Source organism: Danio rerio, chromosome 19 (assembly GCF_052040795.2).
Source record: "Danio rerio strain M-AB ecotype USA chromosome 19, GRCz13ab, whole genome shotgun sequence".
NCBI classification, from domain to species: Eukaryota; Metazoa; Chordata; class Actinopteri; order Cypriniformes; family Danionidae; genus Danio; species Danio rerio.
Window position 1 is genome coordinate 13,294,448 of NC_141039.2, and position 26,370 is coordinate 13,320,817.

At 34.8% G+C, this 26,370-nt stretch overlaps 1 protein-coding gene across 4 annotated transcripts; it reads right to left on the reverse strand.

The window, feature by feature from the left end:
• Positions 1 to 11,156: 11,156 nt before the first annotated feature.
• Positions 11,157 to 17,860, reverse strand: znf706 (zinc finger protein 706). Of its 4 annotated transcripts, none has more exons than NM_205612.3 (3): positions 17,674 to 17,860; positions 16,687 to 16,822; positions 11,157 to 12,039 (listed from the first exon to the last, which is right to left on the reverse strand). In NM_205612.3, the coding sequence occupies exons 2-3, from the start codon at positions 16,819 to 16,821 to the stop codon at positions 11,944 to 11,946; spliced, it is 231 nt and encodes a 76-aa protein (NP_991175.1). In that variant the 5' UTR covers position 16,822; positions 17,674 to 17,860; the 3' UTR covers positions 11,157 to 11,943. The 4 variants fall into 4 exon arrangements, with proteins under 4 accessions (NP_991175.1, NP_001185820.1, NP_001185819.1 ...); NM_001198891.2 differs by having other exon boundaries at positions 16,687 to 16,841; NM_001198890.2 differs by having other exon boundaries at positions 17,297 to 17,689.
• Positions 17,861 to 26,370: the final 8,510 nt, after the last annotated feature.

Sequence of the window (26,370 nt, forward strand, 5' to 3'; positions counted from 1 at the left end):
TTCTTTAATGCAATCAGGATATAATAAAAATTAACCCTAAAAAAGTCAAAGCAAAGTAAACTCTACCAGAAACACTTTTAGACTATCATAAAAAAAAAAAAAAAATATATATATATATATATATATATATATATATATATATATATATATATATATATATATATATATAAATACAGAACTACAATACAGAAGGGAGAGATAATGACTTAGAATGTCACTTACCTGTTTTATAATGATTTGATAAGCTGTAGTTAGAAATTACGCAGGGTTTATCACCTCTAAGGGCTTATTATGCGGTATCTGTTGCCATCTTGTGGTTAGACAACGTCAACCAACTTTGCTCTGCTAAGTATGACTGGCTGATGGATGCTGACAGCATCCGAAATTATAAATATTTAAAAAAAAACTGCTTAGTTGCATTCTAAAAAAGCCTCGAAATACATTATGTTGTCCAACAACTGCAATATTCGTCAAACTGTAGTGAGTTTATTCATCTACTGTCACTCTATGTCAGGGGTCACCAATCTTGGTCCAGGAGGGCTGGTGTCCCAGCAGGGTTTAGCTCCAAATTGCCTCAACATACCTGACTGAGTGTTTCAAGTATACCTAGTAAAGCTGCGGTCATACTGGGCTTTTACTCCCATAGACTTCCATTCATATGCACGCAAATGCATCAGACTGGAAATGCGGGGTCATGCATCAAGTTTCGCAGGTTGCTGCGGTGCAAAGTTCAAGCTTGGTAAACTCTGACGTGCAAAATCGAATCACTTGACTGCATGAGACCAATCAAGGATCAAAACATGACCTCTCTGGACAGAAATTTAAAACATGGAGCAATTGCTCACTTTTTTAAATGTCTAATAAACTTGTTTAATCCCGCCCCTTTTTCGCAGAGCTGTACGACAGAATTTCACAAGCTCAAACTCTGGTGTAACCGCAGATTAAGACCTTGATTAGCTTGTTTAGGTGAATTTGAGTATTGCAGCTAAAATCTGCAGTACATCGGCCCTCTAGGAACAAGTTTGGTGACCACTGCTCATTGTCAACCAAATCCTTCTCCTCTACAGTATGTGGGCGGAGTCATACAGAAGGTGAGGAGGCTGTACGAGTTCTGATATTGCAGAATGTTGCACGGCTACAGCCAATCAGATTCCAGAACCAGACAGAACTGTTGTATAAATAATTATTCAACCTCTTTATTTTATTGAGTATGATCAATAGGGTGGCCAGACATCCTTTTCTTTTCATGATTTCTGGGACAGTCCTGTATTTCAGCTGTTTTTAGGGTCCAACTAAAAAAAAAATCTGTGATTAATTGCTATGTTTATGCAAAAATATGTCATTCTTTTCAAAACCTAATTTATTTGTTTTTTATATTTCAAGAGTAGATAATTGGAATATTCGTCTCAGCCAAAAATGGTGCCCAATAATTTTATATAATGCCATATACTGATCTGAAATACTGCATTGTATCTAGTGACATTCACTAATTTTGTATTTTTTAAAAATATTAAAAACCTGGAAGACTTAGACCATGTAATGTCATTTTGAAATGTATTTATATGCATTTATAATATATGAGCCTATATACTTTTTTAATTATTGTATTTCAGAGATTTTAAAGAGATCTTGGGAAAAACCTTATTTTGATGGTCCATTTGAGTATATTTGGACTGTCTGATTATTATCTGCTGCTTCAAGAGACATTTAACTGACTATAAGAAACTTTGCAAGTACATGTCAACTTACACTAACTCCAACCTAACAGTCTACTAACAATCTAATGAGAATTAGTTGGCATGTAGATGCAATCTAACGTAAATTCAACAAACAACCAACAAAATAAAGTGTGACCAGATCTTGTTCTATATGGAAAATGGAAATGAAAATGCAGCGTCAGTCTATTTTCCATGGAAATTCAAGTGTCATTTACACAACAGTGGATTCAACTAATTTTGTGTGTGTGTTTTCACCATTTATTTACATGACAACTGTGTCTTATGGGCCTGAAAATAAAACGGAAACATAAAAAGTAAAACATATTTATATATCAGTGGATATGGAACATTTTCATAGCGCTTAACTTTTTCCACATGTATTTATGTTACAGCCTTATTCCAAATTGGATTAAATTCATTTATTTCCTCAAAAGTCTACATACAATACCCAATAATGACAATGTGAAAAAAGATTTTTTGAAATTGTGGCAAATTTATTAAAAATAAAAAACCTGAAAAATCACATGTACAGAAGTATCCACAGCCTTTGCTCAGTGCTTAGTTGATGCACATTACAGCCTCAAGTTTGTTTTGAATATGATGCCACAAGCTTGCGTTTTTTTTGCCCATTCCTCTTTGCAGTACCTCTCAAGCTCTATCAGGTTGGATGGAAAGCGACGGTGTACAGCCATTTTCAGATCTCTCAAAAGATGTTCAATAGGATTTAGGTTTGGGCTCTGGCTGGGCCACTCACGGACATTCACCGAGTAGTTGTGAAGCCACTCTATTGATATTTTGGCAGTGTGGTTTGGGTCATTGTCCTGCTGGAAGATGAACCGTTGCCCCAGTCTGAGGTCAAGAGTACTTTAAAGCAGGTTTTCATTGAGGATGTCTTTGTACATTACTGCATTCATCTTTCCATATCCTGACTAGTCTTTCAGTTCCTGCTGCTGAAAAACATCCACACAGCATGATGCTGCCACCACCATGCTTCACTGTAGTGATGGTGTTAGCCTGGTGATGAGCGGTGCCTGGTGTTCTCCAAACGTAACGCCTGGCATTCACTCCAAATGTTCAATTTTAGTCTCATCAGACCAGAGAACTTTGTTTCTTATGGTCTGAGAGTCCTTCAGAGCCCTTTGGCAAATTCCAGGCGCTGAGTGGCTTCCGTCCGGCCACTCTACCATACAGGCCTGATTCGTGGATTGCTGCACAGATGGTTGTACTTCTGTAAGGTTCTCTTTTCTCCACAGAAAAACGCTGGAGCTCAGACAGAGTGACAATTGGTTCATTGATCACCTCCCTGACTAAGGCCTTTCTCCCCCAATCACTCAGCTTAGATGGCCGGCCAGCTCTAGGAGAAGTCCTGGTGGTTCCAAACATCTTCCACTTACGGATGATGGAGGCATCTGTGCTCATTGGAACTTTCAGAGCAGCAGAAATCTTTCTGTAACCTTCCCCAGCCTTGTGCCTCGAGACAACCCTGTCTCTGAGGTCTACAGACAATTCCTTTGTCTTCATGCTTGGTTTGTGCTTTGACATGCACTATCAACCCTGGGACCTTATATATACAGGTGTATGCCTTTTCAAATCATGTCCAATCAACTGGTTTTACCACAGGTGAACTCCAATTAAGCTGCTGAAACATCTCAAGAATGATCATAAGGGTGTAACATAAAATAAATAAGGGTGTAATAAGGGTGTAACATAAAAAATGTGGAAAAAGTGAAGCGCTATGAATATTTTCTGGATGCACTGTATATATATTAATTTTATATATCATTTCCATGACATCACATTATGTTTTCCATCTGTAGGCTTGCATTTGTACACGATAACAAAACAACAATGGACTGTATGCACAAAGCTGAATAAAGAAAATATAAAGCATAATACAGGCGGCATGGTGGCTGAGTGGTTAGCACTGTTATCTCACAACATAGGTCGCTGGTTTGAGTCCCGGCTGGGCCAGTTACTGTGTGGAGTTTGCATGTTCTCCAAGTGTCTGTGTGGGTTTCCTCCAGGTGCTCCGGTTTCTCCCAAAGACATGCACTATGAATAAATTGGGTAAAACTAAAATTGCCCGTAGTGTGTGAGTGTGTATGGGTGTTTTTCAGTACTGGGTTGCGGTTGGAAAGGCTTGCGCGGCGTAAAACATGAGCTGGAATAGTTGGTGGTTAAATCCGCTTTGGCAAACTCTTATAAATCAGAGACTAAGTCGAAGAAAAATGAATGAATAAAGCATTATAAATTAGTTTGTTTTAAAATTGTTGTTGCCTGTACACTACACTTTGTTGTAGTGGTTACCAATTATGTTCTCCCGCCTCTTTTTTCAACTTCATTATCTTGTACACATTAAAAACAAGCATTACCAAACAAAAAAGTCTATTCATGTCATGACCGTGTCCTTGATTTGAACCCATTTTTTCTTTTAGTTCGCCCTCAACAGAGAAAAGTTTCGGTGGTAAGGAAACTGTAGCTAAAATTAAATCAATTTTACTTTTAAATATTTGAAGTTATCTTTCAATATATTGTTGGTTTGAAATCTCACACTGATTATTTACATATTAAATTCTCTTCAGTCCACTGTAGCGAATGTCATGCCTCAAAACTCATTGTTCTCTTCAGATCTGTTCAGCTTACATGTATTAATTGTCTGGCGTATACACCCTTCTGTTTTGTGGTAATTGTGTCATCATGTAGTGCAATAGTTGACCCAGAAAACAGTGAAACATCAATGTGTTGTACTTCATGCTTCATGTCTTTAGTACACTATAGAGATTGTCACACACACATGAAAAAACATTAAGCACAGAGAACAGAAGACAATATTGTCTGATCAGCTCTGAACACACTGTCAGAGCCGCTCTGCCTCTAAACTAGAGCAGAGGAATGAGATACTAATAAAAGCAGAGTCTCAATTATCTCCCATCGAGGTCCATAAAGAGAACATGTTCTAATTTTTTAACAGGGTCACATTTTCTCGTCGGAACGGCAAAATGTTACAACCCACTTTTTTGAGTACAGTCACACCAGAATTGTAAGATCTCAATCTTGTTGGCATGCTTTTAAATGTTAAATCGCTCTGTAATTGTTATAATGTGACCATACAGAGATAATTATTGTTGCTTAATAAAATTTCCTTTCTCAAATGTAAGGTTTTTAGTCATACAGAGTGATTTTTACCCCACCTGCAGACACACCTACTTCAGCAGGCTCAGCTCTGATAAACCATCATTGTCATTGGTGAGTCATTAATGACACAGACTCACGGACAATTAGTTATAATGCACAGTTTAGCATTTACAACAAGGACATGGAAAAGACGGAGTTTGAGAAGCTTAGTAAATGATTAGAAAAAGCTAATCTGCCACTTTATATGATTATGAAGTGCAGGCACAAATCCTGGATTGTATGTTGTGACATCTATTTGTTTCATAAACTAATACTTGGCATAAACTAGCCAAGCATGAAAAGCTGTTTGATTTAAACACAGGAAAAATATGTTTGGGGCTATAAAAATTGTTAAATATACACTGTAAAAAAAAAAACTGTTATTTTACGTTTTTTTATGGCAGCTGGGATATTACTGTAAAATAACGGACGTTAAATTATAGATGTACTCCATAAAACAACAGACTTTAAATTACAGACATTTACCTTAAAATAACGCCCGTTAAATAACAGACGTTTACCCTAAAATAACAGCCATTAAGTTACAGACGTTTACCGTGAAATAACAGACATTAAATTACAGACTTTTATTGTAAAATAACAGAGGTTAAATTACAGACGTTTACCGAATAATAACGGATGTTAAATTACAGACATTTACCATGAAATAACGGACGTTAAATTACAGACATTTACCATAAAGAAAGTTAAATTACAGACGTTTACCATAAAATAACAGCCGTTAAGTTACAGACATTTACCGTAAAATAATGGACGTTAAATTAAAGATGTTTACCGTAAAATAATAGACGTTAAATTAAAGATGTTTAGCGTAAAATAACAGACGTTACATTACAGACATTTACCATAAAGAAACGAACGTTAAATTACAGACATTTACCATAAAGAAAGTTAAATTACAGACATTTCCCAGGAAATAACAGCCGTTAAATGACAGACATTTACCATAAAATAACGGACGGTAAATTACAGACGTTTCCTGTAAAATAACGGACGTTTAATTACAGACGTTTACCGTAAAATAATGGACATTAGATTACACTCGTTTACCATAAAATAACAGTTGTTAAGTTACAGACATTTACCATAAAATAACTGACGTTAAATTACAGACATTTACCATAAAGTAACGAACGTTAAATTACAGACATTTACCATAGAATAACAGATGTTAAATTACAAACTTTTATCAAAAAATAGCGGACGTTAAATTACAGGGTTTTATTGAAAAATAACAGGCGTTAAATTACAAACGGTAACAATAAAATAACGAACGTTAAATTACAGACATTTCAGGTAAATTGTTGTAATTTACAGTCTGGTATTTTGCGGTAAATTTCTTTACGGCAGTTATTTTATTTTATTTTTTTCAGCACCCCAGCTGCCGGAAAAAAAATAACAGATTTTTTTATATTGTAGGCAAGGCAGATTTATTTATATAGCACATTACATACACAATGGTAATTCAAAGTGCTTTACATAAACAACAATAAAAGAAACAAGAAAATAAAAATAACTGAAAGTATTAAAATTGATTAAAACAGATTAAAATGTGTTAAAACGGGTTATAAAAGAATGAAAAAAAGAAAAGAAATACATAATAGTACGATCTGTCGGGCGTAGCACAGTGCTCATTCAGTAAAGGCACAGATAAACAGATGTGTTTTTTAGTCTTGATTTGAATGTGCCCAATGTTGGAGCACATCTGATCATTTCTGGAAGCTGATTCCAGCAGCGGGTGGTCTTATAGCTGAAGGCAGATTCACCCCATTTTGTCTGGTGAATCCGCCATTTAGTGATTTATAGTTCAATAGAAGTCAATTGCTATTTTTTTACAACATTTTTCAGTATCTTCCTTTGAGTTGCATCACAGAAAGAAACTCAAACAGGCCTGAAATGGAGTGAAGAATGAGCAAATTCAATTTCATTTACAGGTGAACTCTCCCTTAAAGCATTAACCAAATCTATAACATTTTTGTCAAATATTGAAAGTCAATCCAAATCTCTGATGTTTCAAAGCCTTAAAAACTGAATTAGTTTGCCTTTGAAAGATGAATATATTTTTGGAGGTTTGGAAAAAAACATGAGAGTGAGCAAATGATGACAGAATTTCCATTTTTGGCTGAACTAACCCTTTATATTATTTCGGGAAAATCTGTATCCCTCCAAAAATGTTAAATACTGGACTGTTTTAACCCAATTTTAAAGCCAAACTGAACATTAGAGTTAAACATTTAATGTAAACATATCCCTACAGCGGTGTTTGTCCATATTTTCACCCTAACTTTGGTTAAAAGTCAGTATATTTCAGAGTGTACCAGTGATTTCTGATGAGGGATGTCCTGTGGTTGTAACTCTCTCCACCAGACAGCTTTATTGGAAGGTGTGTCCTGCTTTGAGAAGAGCAGCCTGGACTCGTCTCAACCTGCAGGGCAACTTCCTGTTCGTCTACATGTTCATCGACTGCCTGCATTCTCCTGAGTGAGAGTGGGATAAACAGGGATTGGCTCTGGGAGAGTATCACTGTTACCCAATAATAAAGCACCCTGTAGTTAAATGTTCTTCACCGGAAACAATTACGACAGCAGATTAGGTCTATATCTGAAGCATCAAATCGAAATAAATTCCTTTGGTGACTGAACAACATTCTTTCACCTGAGAAGATAATAATTATTACCATGACATTATGACAAATAAAAACAAAATGTAAATGTCCATTTGTGTTATAACGGCTCATTAGAAACCTGATTCTTGATTATGGATCCATGACTCCACTGATCTTGACAGTTTGGCGCCATCTTAAGGCTGAAGTAGGATTTAGAAAATGTTTTGTTTTTTGACATTCATTCATTTATTCCTTCATTTTCTTTTTGGCTTAGTCCCTTTATTAATTTGGGGTCGCAACAGCGGAATGAACCGTCAACTTATCCAGCACGTTTCACGCAGCGGATGCCCTTCCAGCCGCAACCCACTTCTGGGAAACATCCATACACTACGGACAATTTAGCATGCCCAATTCACCTGTACCGCATGTCTTTGGACTGTGGGGGAAACCAGAGCACCCGGAGAAAACCCACGCGAACGCAGGGAGAACATGCAAACTTGACATAGAAATGTCAACTGACCCAGCCGAGGCTCGAACCAGCGACCTTCTTGCTGTGAGGCGACATTCATTCATTCAAAGTCCCTTTATTAATCCGTGGTCGCCACAGCGGAATGAACCGCCAACTTATCCAGCAAATGTTTTAAACAGCGGATGCCCTTCCAGCTGCAACCCATCTCAAAGAAATGTATTTTGCCATCTTAATTAAAGAGCTTGAAAGTCATTATAGACAGGACCAATGTCATTCATTTTCTTGTTGGTTTAGTCCCTTTATTAATCCGGGGTCGCCACAGCAGTATAACCGCCAACTTATCCAGCAAGTTTTTACGCAGAGGATGCCCTTCCAGCCGCAATCTCTGGGAATTATCCACACACATTCACACACTATGGACAATTTAGCCTACCCAATTCACCTGTACTGCATGTCTTTGGACTGTGGGTAAAACCGGAGCACCCGGAGGAAACCCACACGAGGGCAAGGAGGACATGCAAACTCCACACAGAAAGGCCAACTGAGCCGAAATTCGAACCAGCGGCCTTCTTGCTGTGAGGCGGCAGCACTACCTACTGCGCCACTGCCTCGCCCAGGACCAATGTCTTGCGTTTAATTGATAGTTTTGTGACAAGTAGCCGTGTAATAAGCAGGATAATGTACATCCAGCTGGTTATGGAGAATAACAGCTACGTCTGCCAGACTTAATTCTGCGAGAACTTGCTGGATGCACATTATCACGTACTTTATGCACATTACTCACTTACCTAAATTGTAAAGACTCGTGTTAATTTACCAAAGTTAATGCAGGTGTTATAAAGGTAAATGTAAGACGTTTTAACAACCGGTTTTAAAAATAGAATTAAAAATTTGAATGGAACCCAATACGCAAATGTTCTGTAATTTAACATTTAAATGCAGATATCAAGAGCTCCATAACAAAAAAACCTGATGGTTCTCAGTATATTTGTTTTGTTGTCCATTGCAAATATTAAAATAATTTTAAAAGTGCAGTATTTGACACCCAGTGGTTGAACTGCAAGTGCAGGTTGCCAGATTGAGGACCAACAGGAGCGTGTATGTTTATTGAACCTTGAGGCTGATTTAAATTGTGTATCATATAAAAGCAAAGGCACACGATACACTCTCAGAAATAAAGGTACGCGAGCTGTCACTGGGGTGGTACCTTTCCCAAAGGTACACATTTGCACTTAAAGGGTCCTGTACCTCAAAAGTATATAACTAGTACCTACAAATTTGAAGAGGAACACTTTTGTACTATTTTGTTACCAATATGTACCCCTGGGGTATTAATATGGACCTTTTAGGTACAAATCTGAACCTTTCGAAAAGGTACCACCCCAGTGACAGCTCGCATACCTTTATTTTTGAGAGTGTAGAAGTATTATTTTCCATATTAAAAGCACTTTTTGTTCTAACCAACGCCTTGAATTAATAAACTAGAAATGGCATCTATTTCTTGCAGCTGAACAACAGGTTAAATGTTTACCTCAGGTAAACCTCATGTGCTTTATTTAGTGTTTAATGCTAATAGTGTGAGTTCGAATGCCATTTTACATGACATTCATAGCCATACTTCTGACAGCAGCAGCAGCATAGTTCACCTCAGTTCTTAAAAAATATACAGTTTGAAATTGAACTTTAGAACTGTGACTCCGTGATTCAGCATCTACATTTAATAATGTTAAAGAGGTTAAATATGTATTAATTAGATTGTAAACCTCACCATTTCGCTGAAGTGCAGTGTAGTTTTCTGTGCTTCTGAATGGCTGCATTTAAATTTCTGTTTGTTTCGTGGTGCAAACAGCCAAAATGTTTATCACTGCAAATCTCATCATGTTGTAACCTGCTCACCTAATGTTTTCGCTCAAAATATTTATATTATTGGCTAATTAATAACCTCATGTGGAACTCTAAGTCTTAATCTCATTTCGGAGTCTGCTACAGTCCACCAGAGATCACATTTCAGTCACGGACGTATGCTTTGAGAGCCTTTTCCAACAAGGCAACCTGGGGTGAGACCAGAACAAAGACAGACGTTTCGACACACAACACATTAAAAAAACAGAATATCTGACTTCAGCATTGTTTTTTCACATTAACAAGTATGTTCACTTAACATGTTTCTCATATATCTGCAAGCATATTATGGTATTTTTATGCTTTAAAAAAGTTAAAAGCGTACACACAGCAGCTTTATATTATGAGAGATAAAACTGGGAAGCAAAAGTACACGATAGAGGAGTCTTCTTTTCTTAAAATGAAGCACGTTTGTGAGATCCTATTTCAATGGGCTCCAAAATCTACTTACTAATTAATTTTAACACAAGAGCCATTTCCACTCCACATGGACAGATGTTTGTTCCAATACCAACTAACTCAATTTTGTTCAGTTTCCCAGTAAACATCTCAAGTAAACATACCTTTATTTAAGGTTTAGGATTTTATCATTTATTAATATTTAGCATTACATTTTATTTCTAAGTATTTTGTTTTGTTTTTAATTGATGTATTCTTTCAACTTCTTTTCTATTCAGTTTTACAAATTGTAGTACTTACAAAGTTGCCAGAAAGTTATTATTGCTGCCTTTACATGTTTTACACAACATATTTTTATTTCAATTAATGAAAAGGATTCAACAGTTTTAGTTAATGACAACACTGCATAGAACAATCACTGTGTAACTCTCATTGAGCACATGCACTAAAAAAGAAACTTGATTGTATCAAGTAAAATATGTAAACGTAATTTACCAACATTCATTTATTTATACCAATAATCTTTTTTAATTGGTAAATTTTAATTGGTTAAATTATTCTGAAATAGCTCATTAGCAAAATAATGACAGTTTGACACTTTTTAGTGTTTGAAAATCAATTAACACAGCCCCGTATGCACTACAATCCAAAACAAAGCCTGATTCTGTTGGCTTCTTCAGTGATTAATGACCTGCTGTTTATTGCCAAGGTAATGATGCATAGCAATCGTCCTAAAAACCATTTTCCTGTTGCCACTGTCAACTCTACGTTCATTCCTAAACCGAACTCATATTTAAATGAAGATTTTTAGACTTTCACAATGGTCAACAGTGATTTTAGCAGCTGCGTCGAAGACATGCCTCACAACTTTTTTTTAAACAAAGTTAAACTTTATTAAAGAGATATATTACATTGGTGTGGAAACCAGGTGGCTTGAGCAGGAATATCAAACATTGAGGCGACGTTGTTTGAGACAATTCCAAAGAGAAATAAAAAGATCTGCAGCAACATTAAATTAAGAATACAGTGACCTCGGGCACATCCAGTGATTTTACAGAATACGCATTAGATTCCAGTCTACAGTGGACAGAAAACCAAGTTTGTATTAGACTAATTGAGATTTCTCTTTTGGTGTAAATCAAAGTTAGTTAAAAAGAAAATTAAAGTAAAAAATAAAAAGAGAGAGAAATTCCCAGCCCAGGCTAAACGTCAAGTAGAGGGAAATCGTTCCCATATCCATTTGCACTCACCTATGACTTTTTCTAACAAGCAAAAGAAGCAGACAAATATGTCTGAGACTACCACATTTATATTATCGATGATCAACTGACTGGTAGTGTTCCTCTAACATCTTCATCTGTTAAATTACACCAGCGAGATGAGAAAAGAAAAGCGTGTGAGTGCAGGTTGAGGTAATACACTGATCTGATCGTAGCCAAGGCAAGTGCTCTGAAACAGTGTTGAGAGGGAAGCCAAACGTCATCAGTCTTTGATCCACGGGATTCATGTCTGCGGCGAAGAGGAGGATGCATGTATAAAACTCGGGTAAGAGCCGATCGTGTCCTGCTGAATAAAATCTGAGATCAGGACTCTTACGATGTGGTGTTTTATACACTCAGCCTCCAGTCCGGTGTGTGTGTGTGTGTGTGGGCCGCTCATGCCTCCACACCCTCCAGCTCTGGGGGAAGAGGACTCTTGGGGTGCTTGCTCTCAAAATGCTGCTTGAAGGTCTTGGGATCTGGCATTTGTGACTGCAAAACAGAGAGGTTTCAGGAAATCAGGTTCAATGTTCTTCCAAAAGATGTCCTTTAAAAGTTTTTCCATTACAATATCCAAAAAAATTTAATTTTTTGTTGACTTATGTACCTACATTGTACCAAATGTTTTGAAGTCAAGAGAATAAGCAATTTTAAATTAGTGACATGGACTGTGCCTCCATGTTAATGACACCACACAACCTTTGGTTTTTATTGAAAACGCCAAAGACACTTTATGACATTGTGTGTTTAATAGACTGCATAGAGCATAATTAAAAACCTTAAAATGTATTTAGCATGATTAAACAGTCCTGCTTCTTCTGCTTGTTATCAGGATTCAAAGAACAAGAGTCCTGTAGGACAGTGTTTTTTAACCACTTTACTGGAGGACCACCAACACTGCATGTTTTGAATTTCTCTGTATGTCAAACCTAAAGGGCTGTGCGATTTGGGGAAAAAATCTAATTGCGATTTTTTTTTAACAGATATTGCGATTTGATTTACGATATAATTTTGTAGTCAAGCTTCAGCTCAATAATCTGTAAGCCGTGGCAATAATTCTGCGACAGCTTTTATAAATTACATGTTTTTGTTCGGTGACTTTGAAACCAAAATATTCACATATATTTAAATGCTGTTTATCTTTGATATGAATTCGTCTATTATTGCTTCGGAAGCAGCAGATGCCATTAACCCACTTACGTCAGCGCTTTTTTCTGTTTGCTTTCTTTTTTAATATTGTGGCCATAGTCAAGTTGCAAAATTCTGATTGGGCAGAACAACACTGTGCTCGCTCAATTTGCAAGTAAGACTGACACACAGCCGACAGTCACGCATTTGTCATTTGCTCTGGGTGGGGAAAAATTATATATTTTATTTAAAATATACTATATATATATATATATATATATATATATATATATATATATATATATATATATATATATATATAATTATTAGCAGCTGTAGATTTTTTTCCCAATTTCTGTTTAACAGAGAGACATTTAACACATTTCTAAACATAATAGTTTTATTAACTTATTTCTAATAATTGGTTTATTTTCTCTTTGCCATGATGACAGTAAATATTTGACTAGACATTTTTCAAGACATTTTTATGCAGCTTAAAGTGACATTTAAAGGCTTAACTAGGGTAATTAGGTTAACGAGGCAAGTTAGGGTAATTATACCCAAGTTATTTTATAACAATCGTTTGTTCTGTTGACTATCAAAAAATGTATAGCTTAAAGAGACTAATAATTTTGACCTTAAAATGGCTTTAAAAAATATATTTTTCTGCTTTTATTCTAGCCGAAATAAAATAAATAAGACTTTCTCAAAAAGAAAAAAATCATTATCAGACATTACTGTGAATATTTCCTTGCTCTGTTAAACATCATTTGGGAAATATTTTAATAAGAAAAAAATAATTCTCATATTGCAGCTTCTTGCTATTAACTAATCACAAGAATTTAATTTGAGATTGCAATTTAATTGATTATTTGCACAGCCCTAGTCATACCCAAGTCTCAAGAGTCAAAAAAATCAGGACCTAACCAGTTTGGTTAGGATAACATGGAAAAATGTGAAGAGTTTGTGGTCCTCTGTGAACGTGGTTGTGAAGCACTGCTGTAAGATGTAACGAAGATGAAAACTCCCATACAAATGGATTTATGTCCAGTTGAAATTAGCAAAATTCAATAATTATGAAAAAAGCTCTTTATTTGAAGCAGTCAAATGGCTTTTAGTTATTCAGATTAGGGCTGCACAATATGTAATTTTAGCATCTGTATCACAATGTGTACATCCACAGTAATCACATCGCCTCAGATATCCAATGTTAAGTCTGAATTATAGTTAAGCAGGAGATACAGAACTGCATTTAATCACTGTAGTATACAGCATTTATGAGTTATGCAATTTTTTGTTGTGTTTCTAGTCCAAATATCTTCAAAGTGAGAATAAAATAATTTAGCCCACTGGCAGATAATTTAGCTTGTTTTAAAGAAAAACTCTTGAAAAAACTGATACATCTTCTGGACTATAAAAGAAACAAAACAGTAAGAAAAGCATTTTTACATATTAGTTATACAATTTCTGTACCTGAATACTCCGTTAGACTTCCCAGAAAAACCCTCAAATAGTGCTATTTATGACTTACAAACCATCCCATGAAACTGTGTTTATACCACAGAAAAAAAAAAACATCTGATTTATCCAAAATCGCGCAGCCCTAATTTAGATCAAACTTTTAATTGTGGATCTTTATCACTGACGCAAAGTTTACCAGTTATAAAACACAGTCAAATTAACTGTAAAGCAGGTCTACAGATAGCTCATCTCCAAGTAGAATGTTGCTGAATTTCAATCACCCTGAGAAAATGCTCTTTTTGAGTTATCACAAGGGTCGAGTGATGGAAATACCAAATTCATTCATTCATTTTCTTTTCGGCTTAGTCCCTTTATTAATCTGCAGCAGGAATATAGCGCCACTTTAAGAATAGTGCGGCTCTGATATAGTTTCTCTTTCATGTGTCTTTTGATTCTCAACTTGTTTGTTTATTACACAAAAGAGGGTTAATATAAATAACCAAGAAACACCGCGCTGACACAAATGTGCATGTATTTGACCATTAAAGCGTTCACATTAAGATGGCGTTAGATGTGTGTGCTCTAAGCCTGTGTCCGAGGCTAAGCGCGGCGCACACACACAACAGCACGTGCTCTTTCACGCTTTTAAAAATATATGAATGATTCGAACGTACATCAATGAATAATGTGCATCCCGTGTTGCAAAAGTTACATTACAGTACATGCTTTTAGTCATTTTCACGTGGAACTGAGCTTTGCAGAGCAACAAATGTGTACAACTGGAAAAGGGGCGGTATATGACGAAATAATCGTTTATCTCGGTTAATGGTTTTTCATAATCGTTAGAAATCGAAATCCAAACCTGATTTTCGATTAATTGCACAGCCCTAGTAAAAGAAACCATTTTTAAATTATTTTAAAATGTTGCCGACAAATGAGTGAAACCTAGTGGTCTGCAGTATAGTAAGACAATAAATACAGTTAAAGTCAGAATTATTAGCCCCCATTTAATTTTTTTCATTCTTTAGCAAAATATTATTTACTGTCATCATGGCAAAGATAAAGTAAATCAGTGATTAGAAATTAGTTATTAAAACTAGTATTATTAGAAATGTGTGAAAAAAATCTCCCTGTTAAACAGACATTGGGCAAAAAAACAACAACGAACAATTCAGGGGGGCTAATAATTTTGACTTTAACTCTATAAAAATTACTGTATTTATTTATAGTATACTAATGATCAATTGTAATTAGTATACTATACTAATTAGTATATGTCACCAAACAATTAATGTTTGAAATATGCCTGCCAAGATGTTTTGTTATATAAAAATAATTACACTTTAATTATATTTAAGTGGGAGTCTTATGTAAATCATTGTTAAAGAAAAAAAATAAATAAAATATATTATTATTAAATATATATATATATATATATATATATATATATATATATATATATATATATATATATATATATATATATATATATATATATATATATACACTCACACAACTCCTCTGTCTGGTTCTCAAATCTGATTGGCTGATAGCCGTGTGATATTCTGCAATATCAGAACTCCTACAGCCTCTTTACCCTTTGTGTATTACTCCGCCCACATACAGCCAGGAAAAAGCAGACACTACAGATCTAAAGTTTAAAAGATGTACGCTCAACGGTTTAACTGTCAGCTTATGATTTGAATCCGGAAGAAAGTAGTTCCTCATACAAAAGGGTTTTTGAGACTCTCCATGTTTGATTTTATTTTTATATACACAATTATGCCGTCAAACTGTTGTATAAACCCAATATCACAATTGTAGCAGTGCGATATGGCTGTATATCGGCACTGGTGGGGGCACTAAGGCACTCGCCTGCGGCTTCGTGCCAACGCACGCCTCCCACCAGTGCCGATAAAAAGCCATATCGCACTGCTACTCGTGTGATATTGCTCGTATATATATATATATATATTATATATATATATTATATATATATATATTTTTTTTTTAATCTTAAAAAAATTAAACATGATACTTTCTAATGTACAGGTAAAAAAAATCATACATTCATACATTTACATTTTTATCACTATTAAGCTTGTAATCACCGTTTTTCATGTGACCAACGTGTCACACCATCCAAAAAGTGTATGAAGGCAAAATGGATTGTGACTGCGAACACAATTTTACTGTAACATAAAGCTGTTAAATGCTTATGCATGACTCTAAGTTACTGTAATTGGTGGAAGGTGTGCCGACAAGCCTGATTTGTTACCATCACTGAATAACTTTCATTGTCAGAAACAAGTTCTAGCACGAGAACAAAGTTTCCCAACATTCATCTCACACACACCCTTACCAAAAATCAGCATTATCTCCTCGACATATACAGTGCTAACATGGGTTCTTCCTTTTAGTTTTGATAAATAAATGTCTATAAAGCATTTACTCCAATAAGCTTAAAAAAGTTGGCACCAAAACACAGTTGTAAGGAACCTCCTGGATGATACGTTGTGGTAAAAATAACCAGCTATAATTGCCACTGACCCTGCAGACAGCACATGTGAACACCAGTGCCGCTTTCGCTGCGGTCTTCTGGTCGTGGCCTTTGGATTTCTTGATCTCCGCCTGCTTCTTGGCGTTTTTCTGCTGAGACTGGATTTTTTGATGTCCACGAGCCATTCTGTTGGATTGATGACAAACTGACGTCAACAACACACATGAGTCACAAGTCAGTGGATTTACATACCCTGCTGTACAGAACAAACAAGCAACAACTGATAAACAACATCAATTTATCTGTGTTTGTGCGCATGCTATCTTGCAGCAACCCAAATTCCACATCATTTATAGTGCTAATAAAAATATTGTTTGATAAAGGTCCACCAGCATGGCATGCAGCATTTACAGTATATACTATTTTACTAACACACACACACGCACAGTGTACATTATGTTTTGCTTTGGCTTGGTTTAAAATAATAACACAGGCAGACAGCTGATGTTGTTGCTTTATATAGTGATAACCGAATACAGTGAATAAAAGACTCGGTGAGATTTATAATCATGTAATAAAATGAAATAAACAATTAACAGGCATTATATTATTTAACATTTTAAAAATTGTGAATTGTATGATGAATTTGTCGAGCCTTACCTTTCAATATTAGCTTTTTTGGGCTAACTTAGCTGTCAATGCTGGATAGCCCATTAGCTTCTCTGTTAGCACTATTGCAAACTACACATCGATATACTTCGATAATTTAGAATTTAAAACAACGCACAGAGGCTTATAAACCATGTCTGATATAAATCATCGGATACATAAAGAGTTCCTGTAGGGTAGTGCGCGAAGATACTGAGATTAACGTTAGTTAAGACCATATGGTTAGCCAGCTAACGTTAGCATGCTAAACACTAACAAAACCAGCAGGTCCTTAGACGCGCGAATTTACACTTAAACCACTTTGATATGTGTTATTATCGCACGACTATCTGTTATTTTATATTATCACCTAAATATTATGGTCATACCTGGCGAACAGATGAGATCCGTAAGCAGCTACGAGCTTGTAATATGTAGTCCCGCACGCTTGTGACAGCTGTGCTCTTCCCAGATCGATTCACATGTAGTTCCTGCGATGACCACATCAACACCGAGCGCTAGAGAGCGACATGCGCTCTGCACAAGTACAAAGCATAACCTACTTGCCTAACATATCTATGCTTGCTGAAAAGGGACTTTACTGTAAGCCTAGTTTATTTTGTTAACAGATGGAATAATCTATCCAACCTTAGGGATATCACGGAAAAGATTGGCGAGGAATAAAAAAGCGTAAGCGACACATACTTTTAAGCATACATATTACAATCTCGTTCTAGCTTTCAATTATTTTTTAGCACATTTCAAGGCATGTTAACAACAAACTTTATCAAGTTAAACTGAAGAAAAAAAAAATAAGGAAATAGGAAACAAGCCAAAATAGTTTGATCCACCAACATTCCCTTGTGGTTTACTGTTACTTTCCCGTTTGACCATTTTTGTGGAACCAAATTAGAAGTAAATGTTTCCTGTTGGTTCTTTTGGGCAGCACAATTACTGTTACATTTGTTGTTCATTTGCTTTATCATTGCTTATTCTTTATAGAAATGCTGCTTCAATGTTGCTATGAGTGTCTACTGCTGCTCATTCTCCAACGGGCACTTAGTAGTGAAAACAATCATGGCCGCCATATTGAAATGCAGTTCCAAACTGAAGTGCTGAAAACTGGCCACTTTAAAGGGCCCTCCAAAATGAAGGATTTTGAAGGGTATTTAAACTGATGGACACTTAAGGCTCGTCTCTATGCCCTAATCCGTTCAAAACTGTCACTTCAAAGTTGGGATCACCAAACATGGACCCGGAGGGTCAGTGTCCAACTTGCCTCAACACACCTGCCTGGATGTTTCAAGTATGCATAGCGTATGTCTTAATCGGGTCTCTAACTCTATAGGTCGTCGATAAAATTCAGCCTCTAGTAAGGACAGTGATAAGCTTGGTTTGCAACACACTTGGAAACTAAATGTGACATAAAAACATACTCGTTGTACATCATCAAAACTGGAATTTAAAACCAATAGCAGAAGTAATATTAATCATAAATTATTTTAGAAAGTTTTTAAAAGTACATTATAGCTAAATTATTTGCTTGTTTCATTTACCAGCAATTAAACATTAAATATTATACATTTCTGTTAAGGCATCACTGTGGTGCAGTGGGTAGCATCACAACAAGAAGGTCGCTGGTTCGAGCCTTGGCTTGGCCAGTTGGCATCTCTATGTTCTTCTCATGATAGTGTGGGTTTCCTTTGTGCTCCAGTTTCCAGTTTTTAGATAAGTCAGACCGGATAAGACTAAGCCGAAAAGAAAATGAATGAATGAATGAACATTTCTGTTAAATAGTTTTTGTCTTAAATAATAATTAATACAAATTCTTTGTAGACAAACGTCTCTTGTTTGTGATTATGTTTGATGATTTGATTGATTCATGTTTTACGCTTCCCACATTGTCAACTACATTGCTACAACTTGTACAGTCTGCAACTCTTAGCTTGTTCAGGTGTGATTGGTTTGGGTTGAAGCTAAAATCTGCATGACACCGGCCTTCTAGGACTGTGTGGGTTGACCAGGGGTGGACTGGGACCAAAATTCAGCTCTGGCACTGTAGCCACACCAGCCCACATTACCACACCGACACAGCCCCACTCACGGGCATGCACAATCACTACTTATATTGGTGTGCAAATGTTGAAATAATATAAGCAGTACCATATTTAATAGATATTTAAACATTTAATGTATGCGAGTGGAACAAAAACAACACATTTATAACAAATTTATACATTCATTCATTTTTTTTCGGCTTAGTCCCTTTAAAAATCAGGGGTCACCACAGCGAAATGAACCGCCAACTTATCCAGCATATGTTTTGGGAAATTTTAGCTTACCCAATTCCCTTATAGCGCATGTCTTTGGACTGTAGGAGAAACCAGAGCACGCAGAGAAACCCCACATCAACATGTGGAGAACATGCAAACTCCACACAGAAACACCACCTGGCCCAGCCGAGGCTCAAACCAGCGTCCTTCTTGCTGTAAGGCAATACTGCGCCACCGCAATGCCCCCTTTTTTTGCTTTTTCGACCTACCGATTAGGTCGGACTGGGTCGGCCCATCTAGAAACCAGCTGGCCATTACCGATTGGGCCAAATGCTTAATATTTATTATCATTATTAGTAGTATTATCATCATCATCATCATATTCACATCTTGGAAGAGATAAAAGCTGCCTGCATGTAAAAAAGATACATAAAAAAATTCATTCAAAAAATAAAAAACTGACCGGACCACATTTGAAAAATGGTCCGGTCCATCTGGCATTTGCCAGAATTGCCAGATGGCCAATCCGCTCCTGGGGTTGTACCCTGCTCCATAGGGTGTAAAGGTATTTGGGCGTAGGGACAGGCCCTTTTTAATTCAACGTAGTCTGGATGTGCAGTCAAATTCAATGTGGATTGTGGGTAAAAAGCTGCACATTAAGTTTGTCAACAAAATGGTACAGTATAACAAAATGTAGTGTATAAAAAATGGTCCAGTATTGCGCATTAAATAGAATAATGTTGGCAGTTTCAAGTACAGTATGGGATAATGGGGGCAGTTTTCAGATAGACACAGCTTTTGATCCATCAAAACGGTTTCAACTTTAGGGGGGCTTGTAAAATATATTTATTTATATTTATATTTATTTCCAAAAAAGGGGAGTGTTCATTTAAGTGTTCGTAGCACATCTTGAAAAGTAAAGCTGAAACATTTGAGCACCCCCTGGTGGCTAGCTAAAGTATCGGTCATAAACCCCGTCTAAACAAGTGGGATTCAATCTCAGGTTCTTTTTTATGCCGAGATTTATTCAAGAGGTAGCTATGCACTGCTATTAAATACTAATAATATACTTGTCATATGAATTTATAGACAAGTGGTTAAAATGCAGTTTTATATATTAAAAAGATCCTTTTTGGCTTGACTTTCCAACAGTGGGAAGATGTAAAGCTTTTCTCTCTACAACAGTACACACTGTTCAGATAGAAGAATTATATTTGCACGCATTACATCAAATCAATTGGCTGAAATATTTGAAACTCTCACAAAGCTTAATGGTTTCAATGGCTATAATGGGGATTGTATTTGGTTTAATGAAATCTTATCTATTGGTGGAAAGTTAAGCAAATTACTATATATCACTAAAGACCACTAATGTCTGGTGGAATATCATCACCTTGGAATTAAAGTTCTCTCTGTGTTCTAGATGATTTTGAGATATTAGGCTTCAAAGATTTTGCGTTCCACAGCAAATGGATTGTGTGTAACATTTGTGTTTAAATAAAAAGTCTTAAATGTTAACAACTTATAAAAACATCTCATAATGTAAATAAGTTGTCATTTAATAATAATAGTTGTCAATAACTCAATTTTGACAAAAATTTCAGATAGGACCTTATAATTCTAAGGTGTCAATATGTCAAAGCACACTTGAAAACCAGAAAATGTAAAATGATTTAACTTTTGATGGTTTGTAAATGTTTAATATGTTAGACGGCTGCCACTGGACTCAATATTTATTGCACTCTTTATATAATTATTGAGCCAAATGCTTAAATTAAAGCTCTAATTATAATAATTTCAATGCAATAAACTACTACTACTATTTAATTGTAACATATTTTTCTTTTGTCACTACAAGTTTGTAAACAGTTTTACTAAGATAAGCTGGTTCAATTCTAGTGGGATCTAATGAGATAATTTCCCTACATGGGATGTATTGCAAACCGTATTTTCAAACCAACAGGGGGCACTGTTAATCTTTTAAAAACCATTGTTTCCATAGTATTAGTTCATCCTATGGAGGTCAAAGGTTACAAGTTTTCAGCTTTCTTCTAAATATCTTCTTTTGTGTTCAACCAAAGAAAAACTCATAAAGATTTGGACACTTAAGGGTGAGTAAAAAATCAAATACCAAATTTAGATTTTAGAGGAACAGTAAAAATAGACAAATATGCCAATTGAATTATAACAAACAAACAAACAAACAAACAAACAAACAAACAAACAAACAAACAAACAAACAAACAAACAAACAAATATGGTTGTTGTTGCTATTGCTAAAATTATATATCATATATTCTGTATATTTAAAAACAGAAAATCTTAAAAGAAAGTCTGTGCTAGTTGTTTTTTTCATGCAGTTACAATAAAGGCTTACAAAGGCTTTCAAGCATACACCAACTATTACTATTACACATACTATTTGTGCCTTATTTTTATAAATAAAAAAACTGAAAAGAAATTAACAAAAAAACTCAATTCTTCTTCTGTCATATTATATAATTGTAGAAGATTCGTCTTTGATTGACTGATGAAAAAAAAAAATCAACAGTTTCTTTCTAATAGTAAAAGAGCACTTTTCTGTTAGCATTTCAAAGAACAAGTTTGCATGTAGACGACGGCACAATTTTTATTGTTTGTATAACTTGTTATAACTTTCTTTTAAATAAAAATATATAAAATTTATAAACGTTTTACAATTTTTAAGAAATAAGTGACAAAAAAAAACTCCTACATTTCCTATTTGGATTAAATAAAACGGAAACCGGCCAAGTGAGAACAAATATCAGCACAAACCTATAGTGAAACATGAAGTTCTCAGTTCCAGCTAGGAGAAAGAAAGTGTTCTGCGGATGTGCGAACAGAAGGAAATTCGTTAGGCTTTCGTGATATGGAATTTCTGAATATGCAAAACACAGTTGTTCTCTAGCTTAAGGCTATATGACTGCAACATGTTAGTAAACATATGTGTATGTCTTGTGTTTTTTTTCTACCCAGGGGAAACCGTATCAATGTGAGATATTTTCCCTGCCACTAGTATCATGTTTCTTTACTAATCTATTCAAATCATAAGAAAGAAAGATTTTGGGTACAAAACCATTCAATATGAAGGCCAATTAACAAATGTGTGGTATAAGACAGGGAGGAAATCATTTTTAAAATCAGCAACTGTTTTGTGTAATCATATTGATTATTTTAACCCTGGACACGACGTATCATAACTTTGGCTGAATGTTGGTTTCGGCATGCTGGGTGGAGATGTGCTGCCTGAGGCTTTCTGAAAGGAAATCTCCCAGGTGTCAGACCCTCAATAGCAACACGAGAATTATATCAGGCTGTCCTTTGTCCAAGTGAAAAGAAGGATTTTTTCTCAGACCTCCATGAGATTTTCCATTTTGGGCAAGTGTGTTTTTTTTTTAGGTCATTCAAGTGGTATGAATACACTGTAAAACCCAGTTAAGTCAAACTGTTTGCGGAAACCAATTGCGGCAAACCATTTAAGTCTTGAAACCAAATGGTTTAAGTTCTGTAAACTTATATACTTGAAGTCAAAATTATTAGCCCCCCTTTAAAATGTATTTTCTTTTTTAAATATTTCCCAAAGAATGTTAAACAGAGCAAAGGAAATTTTCACAGTATGTCTGATAATATTTTTTCTTCTGGAGAAAGTCTTATTTGTTTTATTTCGGCTAGATTAAAAGCAGTTTGTAATTTTTTAAACACCATTTTAGGGACACAATTATTAGCCCTCTAAGCTAGATATTTTTTTTTTTGATAGTCTGCAGAACAAATCATCATCATACAATAACTTGCCTAATTACCCTAACCTGCCCAGTTAACCTAATTAATCTAGTTAAGCCTTTAAATGTCACTTTAAGCTGTATAGAAGTGTCTTGAAAAAGATCTAGTCAAATATTATTTACTGTCATCATGGCAAAGATGAAATAAATCAGTTATTAGAAATGAGTTATTAAAACTATCATCTTTAGAAATGTGTTGAATGAAATCTTCTTTCCGTTAAAGAGAAATTGGGGGGAAAATAAACAGGGGGTTTATAGTTCTGGGGGGCTAATAATTCTGACTTTAACTGTATATTGAATCATATACACTTATATTATTTGAGTTCATATCGGCAAGCATTTAGTGTATCAGTAACTTATGCAGAGTTGAAAGCTGAACTTAAAATGTTTGAGTTCAGTTAATTTAAACAATTTAAGTCAAACAACTGTTTAGCTACTCAAATGGTTTGTGGAAACCGATTGAGGCAAATAGTTTAAGTTGACTGAACTCAAATGAATAAAGTTAGTCAACTTAAATGGTTTGCTGCAATCGGTTTCCTCAAACCATTTGAGTAGCAAAACAGTCGTTTGACAAAAATCGTTGTATGCACAAATACATTTGAACATAAAGCAAAAACTAACATGTAAGCAAGAAATTACTGAAAAGGAGGTATTGTAAGACAAATTTATTGAAATACATTTATTTTAGTCAAGTATATCAAGTGCAAAACAAGTTAGCAAGTATTATACAAATCTGTAAGCAGCCCAAATGTAAATCAATCAATCAATGTGTCAACACTACCTTTTTCACAATTTTAAGGAGATTAAAACTTCTGTTTCTTGGAGTAGTTCATGTGAAGGGCATAAAGCAGCTTAAACCAGAGTCAGTGCACTGAACCAGGATTTTGAAGGCATCACCACGTCATCTCCAAGAACATTTAAGACCTCTAGTGTGTCGACAGGCAGACAATGATGGCAACAGGTTCCTTTTGTGCCTGGTTGTCCCTCTAAACGTCTTGAAACAATCTTTGTTAGTAAAGTTACGTAAAGTTACTTTACTTATGTAAAGTTAGTCTCTACATAAGCAAAAAAACAAAACATACAATCGTCATTATTCCTATATAAAACAGACATATGTGCTTGTTTCTGTTTAACATTCTTAAAAATAATGGTTCTTTATTGCAGGGGGTTTCAGTTTTTAAGCCATTGATCCTCAAAAACGGCTATCTTCATTTTGGTAGTTATTTTATACAAATATTATTTTAATAATTTACTTTTTTCTTTTTTAAAAACCTGTTTTAACACATTATAATTAGCTTTTAAATAATTTTAATTATTATTTTTTATTTCTAGCTTATGTGATTATTTTATGATTCTTTCAATCTTGTTTATGTAAACACTGAATTTTGGAGTTTTGAATTTGAATTGTGTATGAAATGTGCTGTAGAAAGAAACTTGACGTTCCTTGCATTTTCTTCTTTTATGCTAATGTGATTTGATTAACTGTAATCATTAATTAACTGTATTAAATCAATGATTAACTGTTAAATTACTATTTTTTTATTTTAAATTATTTCTTTATTAAGTGGCAATTAATTTACTTTGCCCATTAGTGGCACCCTTGTGACTCCATGGAAGCCTTTCCTTACACAAAACAATTTTCTTAGCAAACCTCACAAATGTAATATTAATGTTACAACATGCCATTGACCCTCAAAAAGCAAGTCAGGTCAGTTTTGACTCTTTGACTCTTTTGTGGTTAGGATTAATGATTTGATAATCGAGTCAAAAAATGTTGCAAATTATTTGGGATGTTTAATAGATAATAAATTATCAGGAGATGTTATGGCATGAAAAGTTTTTATGAAGATATGCGAAAACATTTGGTTCTTAGCAAGGCAAGCAGAACTGTCGGATGTTCATTTAAAAAAAAATGATTGGCAGGAGCTTTGTTTCAACCCCATTTCGATTATGCTACTTCATTTTGTTATAGTAGCTGCACACAGAGTTTAAAGAAAAAATAGCAAAAGACACAAAATAAATATGAATATTTAAAAAAATGTATCTGAAAGCGGATTAGCACAAAGAAGTTTTTAAAGAATTAGGTATGTTAACTGAATAGAAGAGTGTGTTTTTAAAAAATGGGACTAATACGTAAAATGGTTAATAATGTGGTTTTTACACTCTCAGAAATGAAGGTACAAGAGCTGTGGTGGTACCTTTTCAAAAGGTACATATTTGTACTTAATGGATATATATTGGTACCTCAAAGGTATATGACTAAACATTTAAAGAGGTACACTTTTGTACTTTTTAGATACAAATATACCCTTGAGGTAAGGATCCTTTAAGTACAAATATGTACCTTTCGAATAGGTACCACCCCAGTGACAGCCTTTGTACCTTTATTTTCTGAGAGTGTAATTATTTGGTGAGCTATTTTTCTAATAGTGAGACAACAGCATTCATGTAGTACTAGGGGTTGGGATTTTAATATATGTTTATTGAAATGAAGTAGTGGGCAAAAATATGTTTTATACACCAGTGATATCATGTGGAACAAATGACTTTAGGAGGTTCAAATAAGCAATCAAAGTATGTTTTTTTGATATTTAGTTTGCATGGTGGATGATGATGTTTTTTATATGTTATTGTATAGTGAATAATTTTGTTTCTGTTTTAAAATGTGATAGTAGGCTACTGTTTGTTTTATGCATTAACTGTACTTAGTTTTTTTAACAGTGAAGACCTTAGCGAGGTTTTACTGTGTTTTTATCCTTAATGGTTTTATTTCAAAATATATGGGATACTTGTATTTTTGTAGTTTGTTTAAAATTTGTCAAATAAAAATTCAAGAGATGCATACATTTCTAAATTGTGAATAAACAAAGAGCTTATACTCATATTTCTAAAAATAAAATGTCTAAAAAATTCAGAGATTTTAATGAGGAAACAAAGCATTTTTATCTGTCAATACTTCTTGTAAAATGCTCAGTGAAGATACATCAGAATGTATTTATTTACTTACTTATTT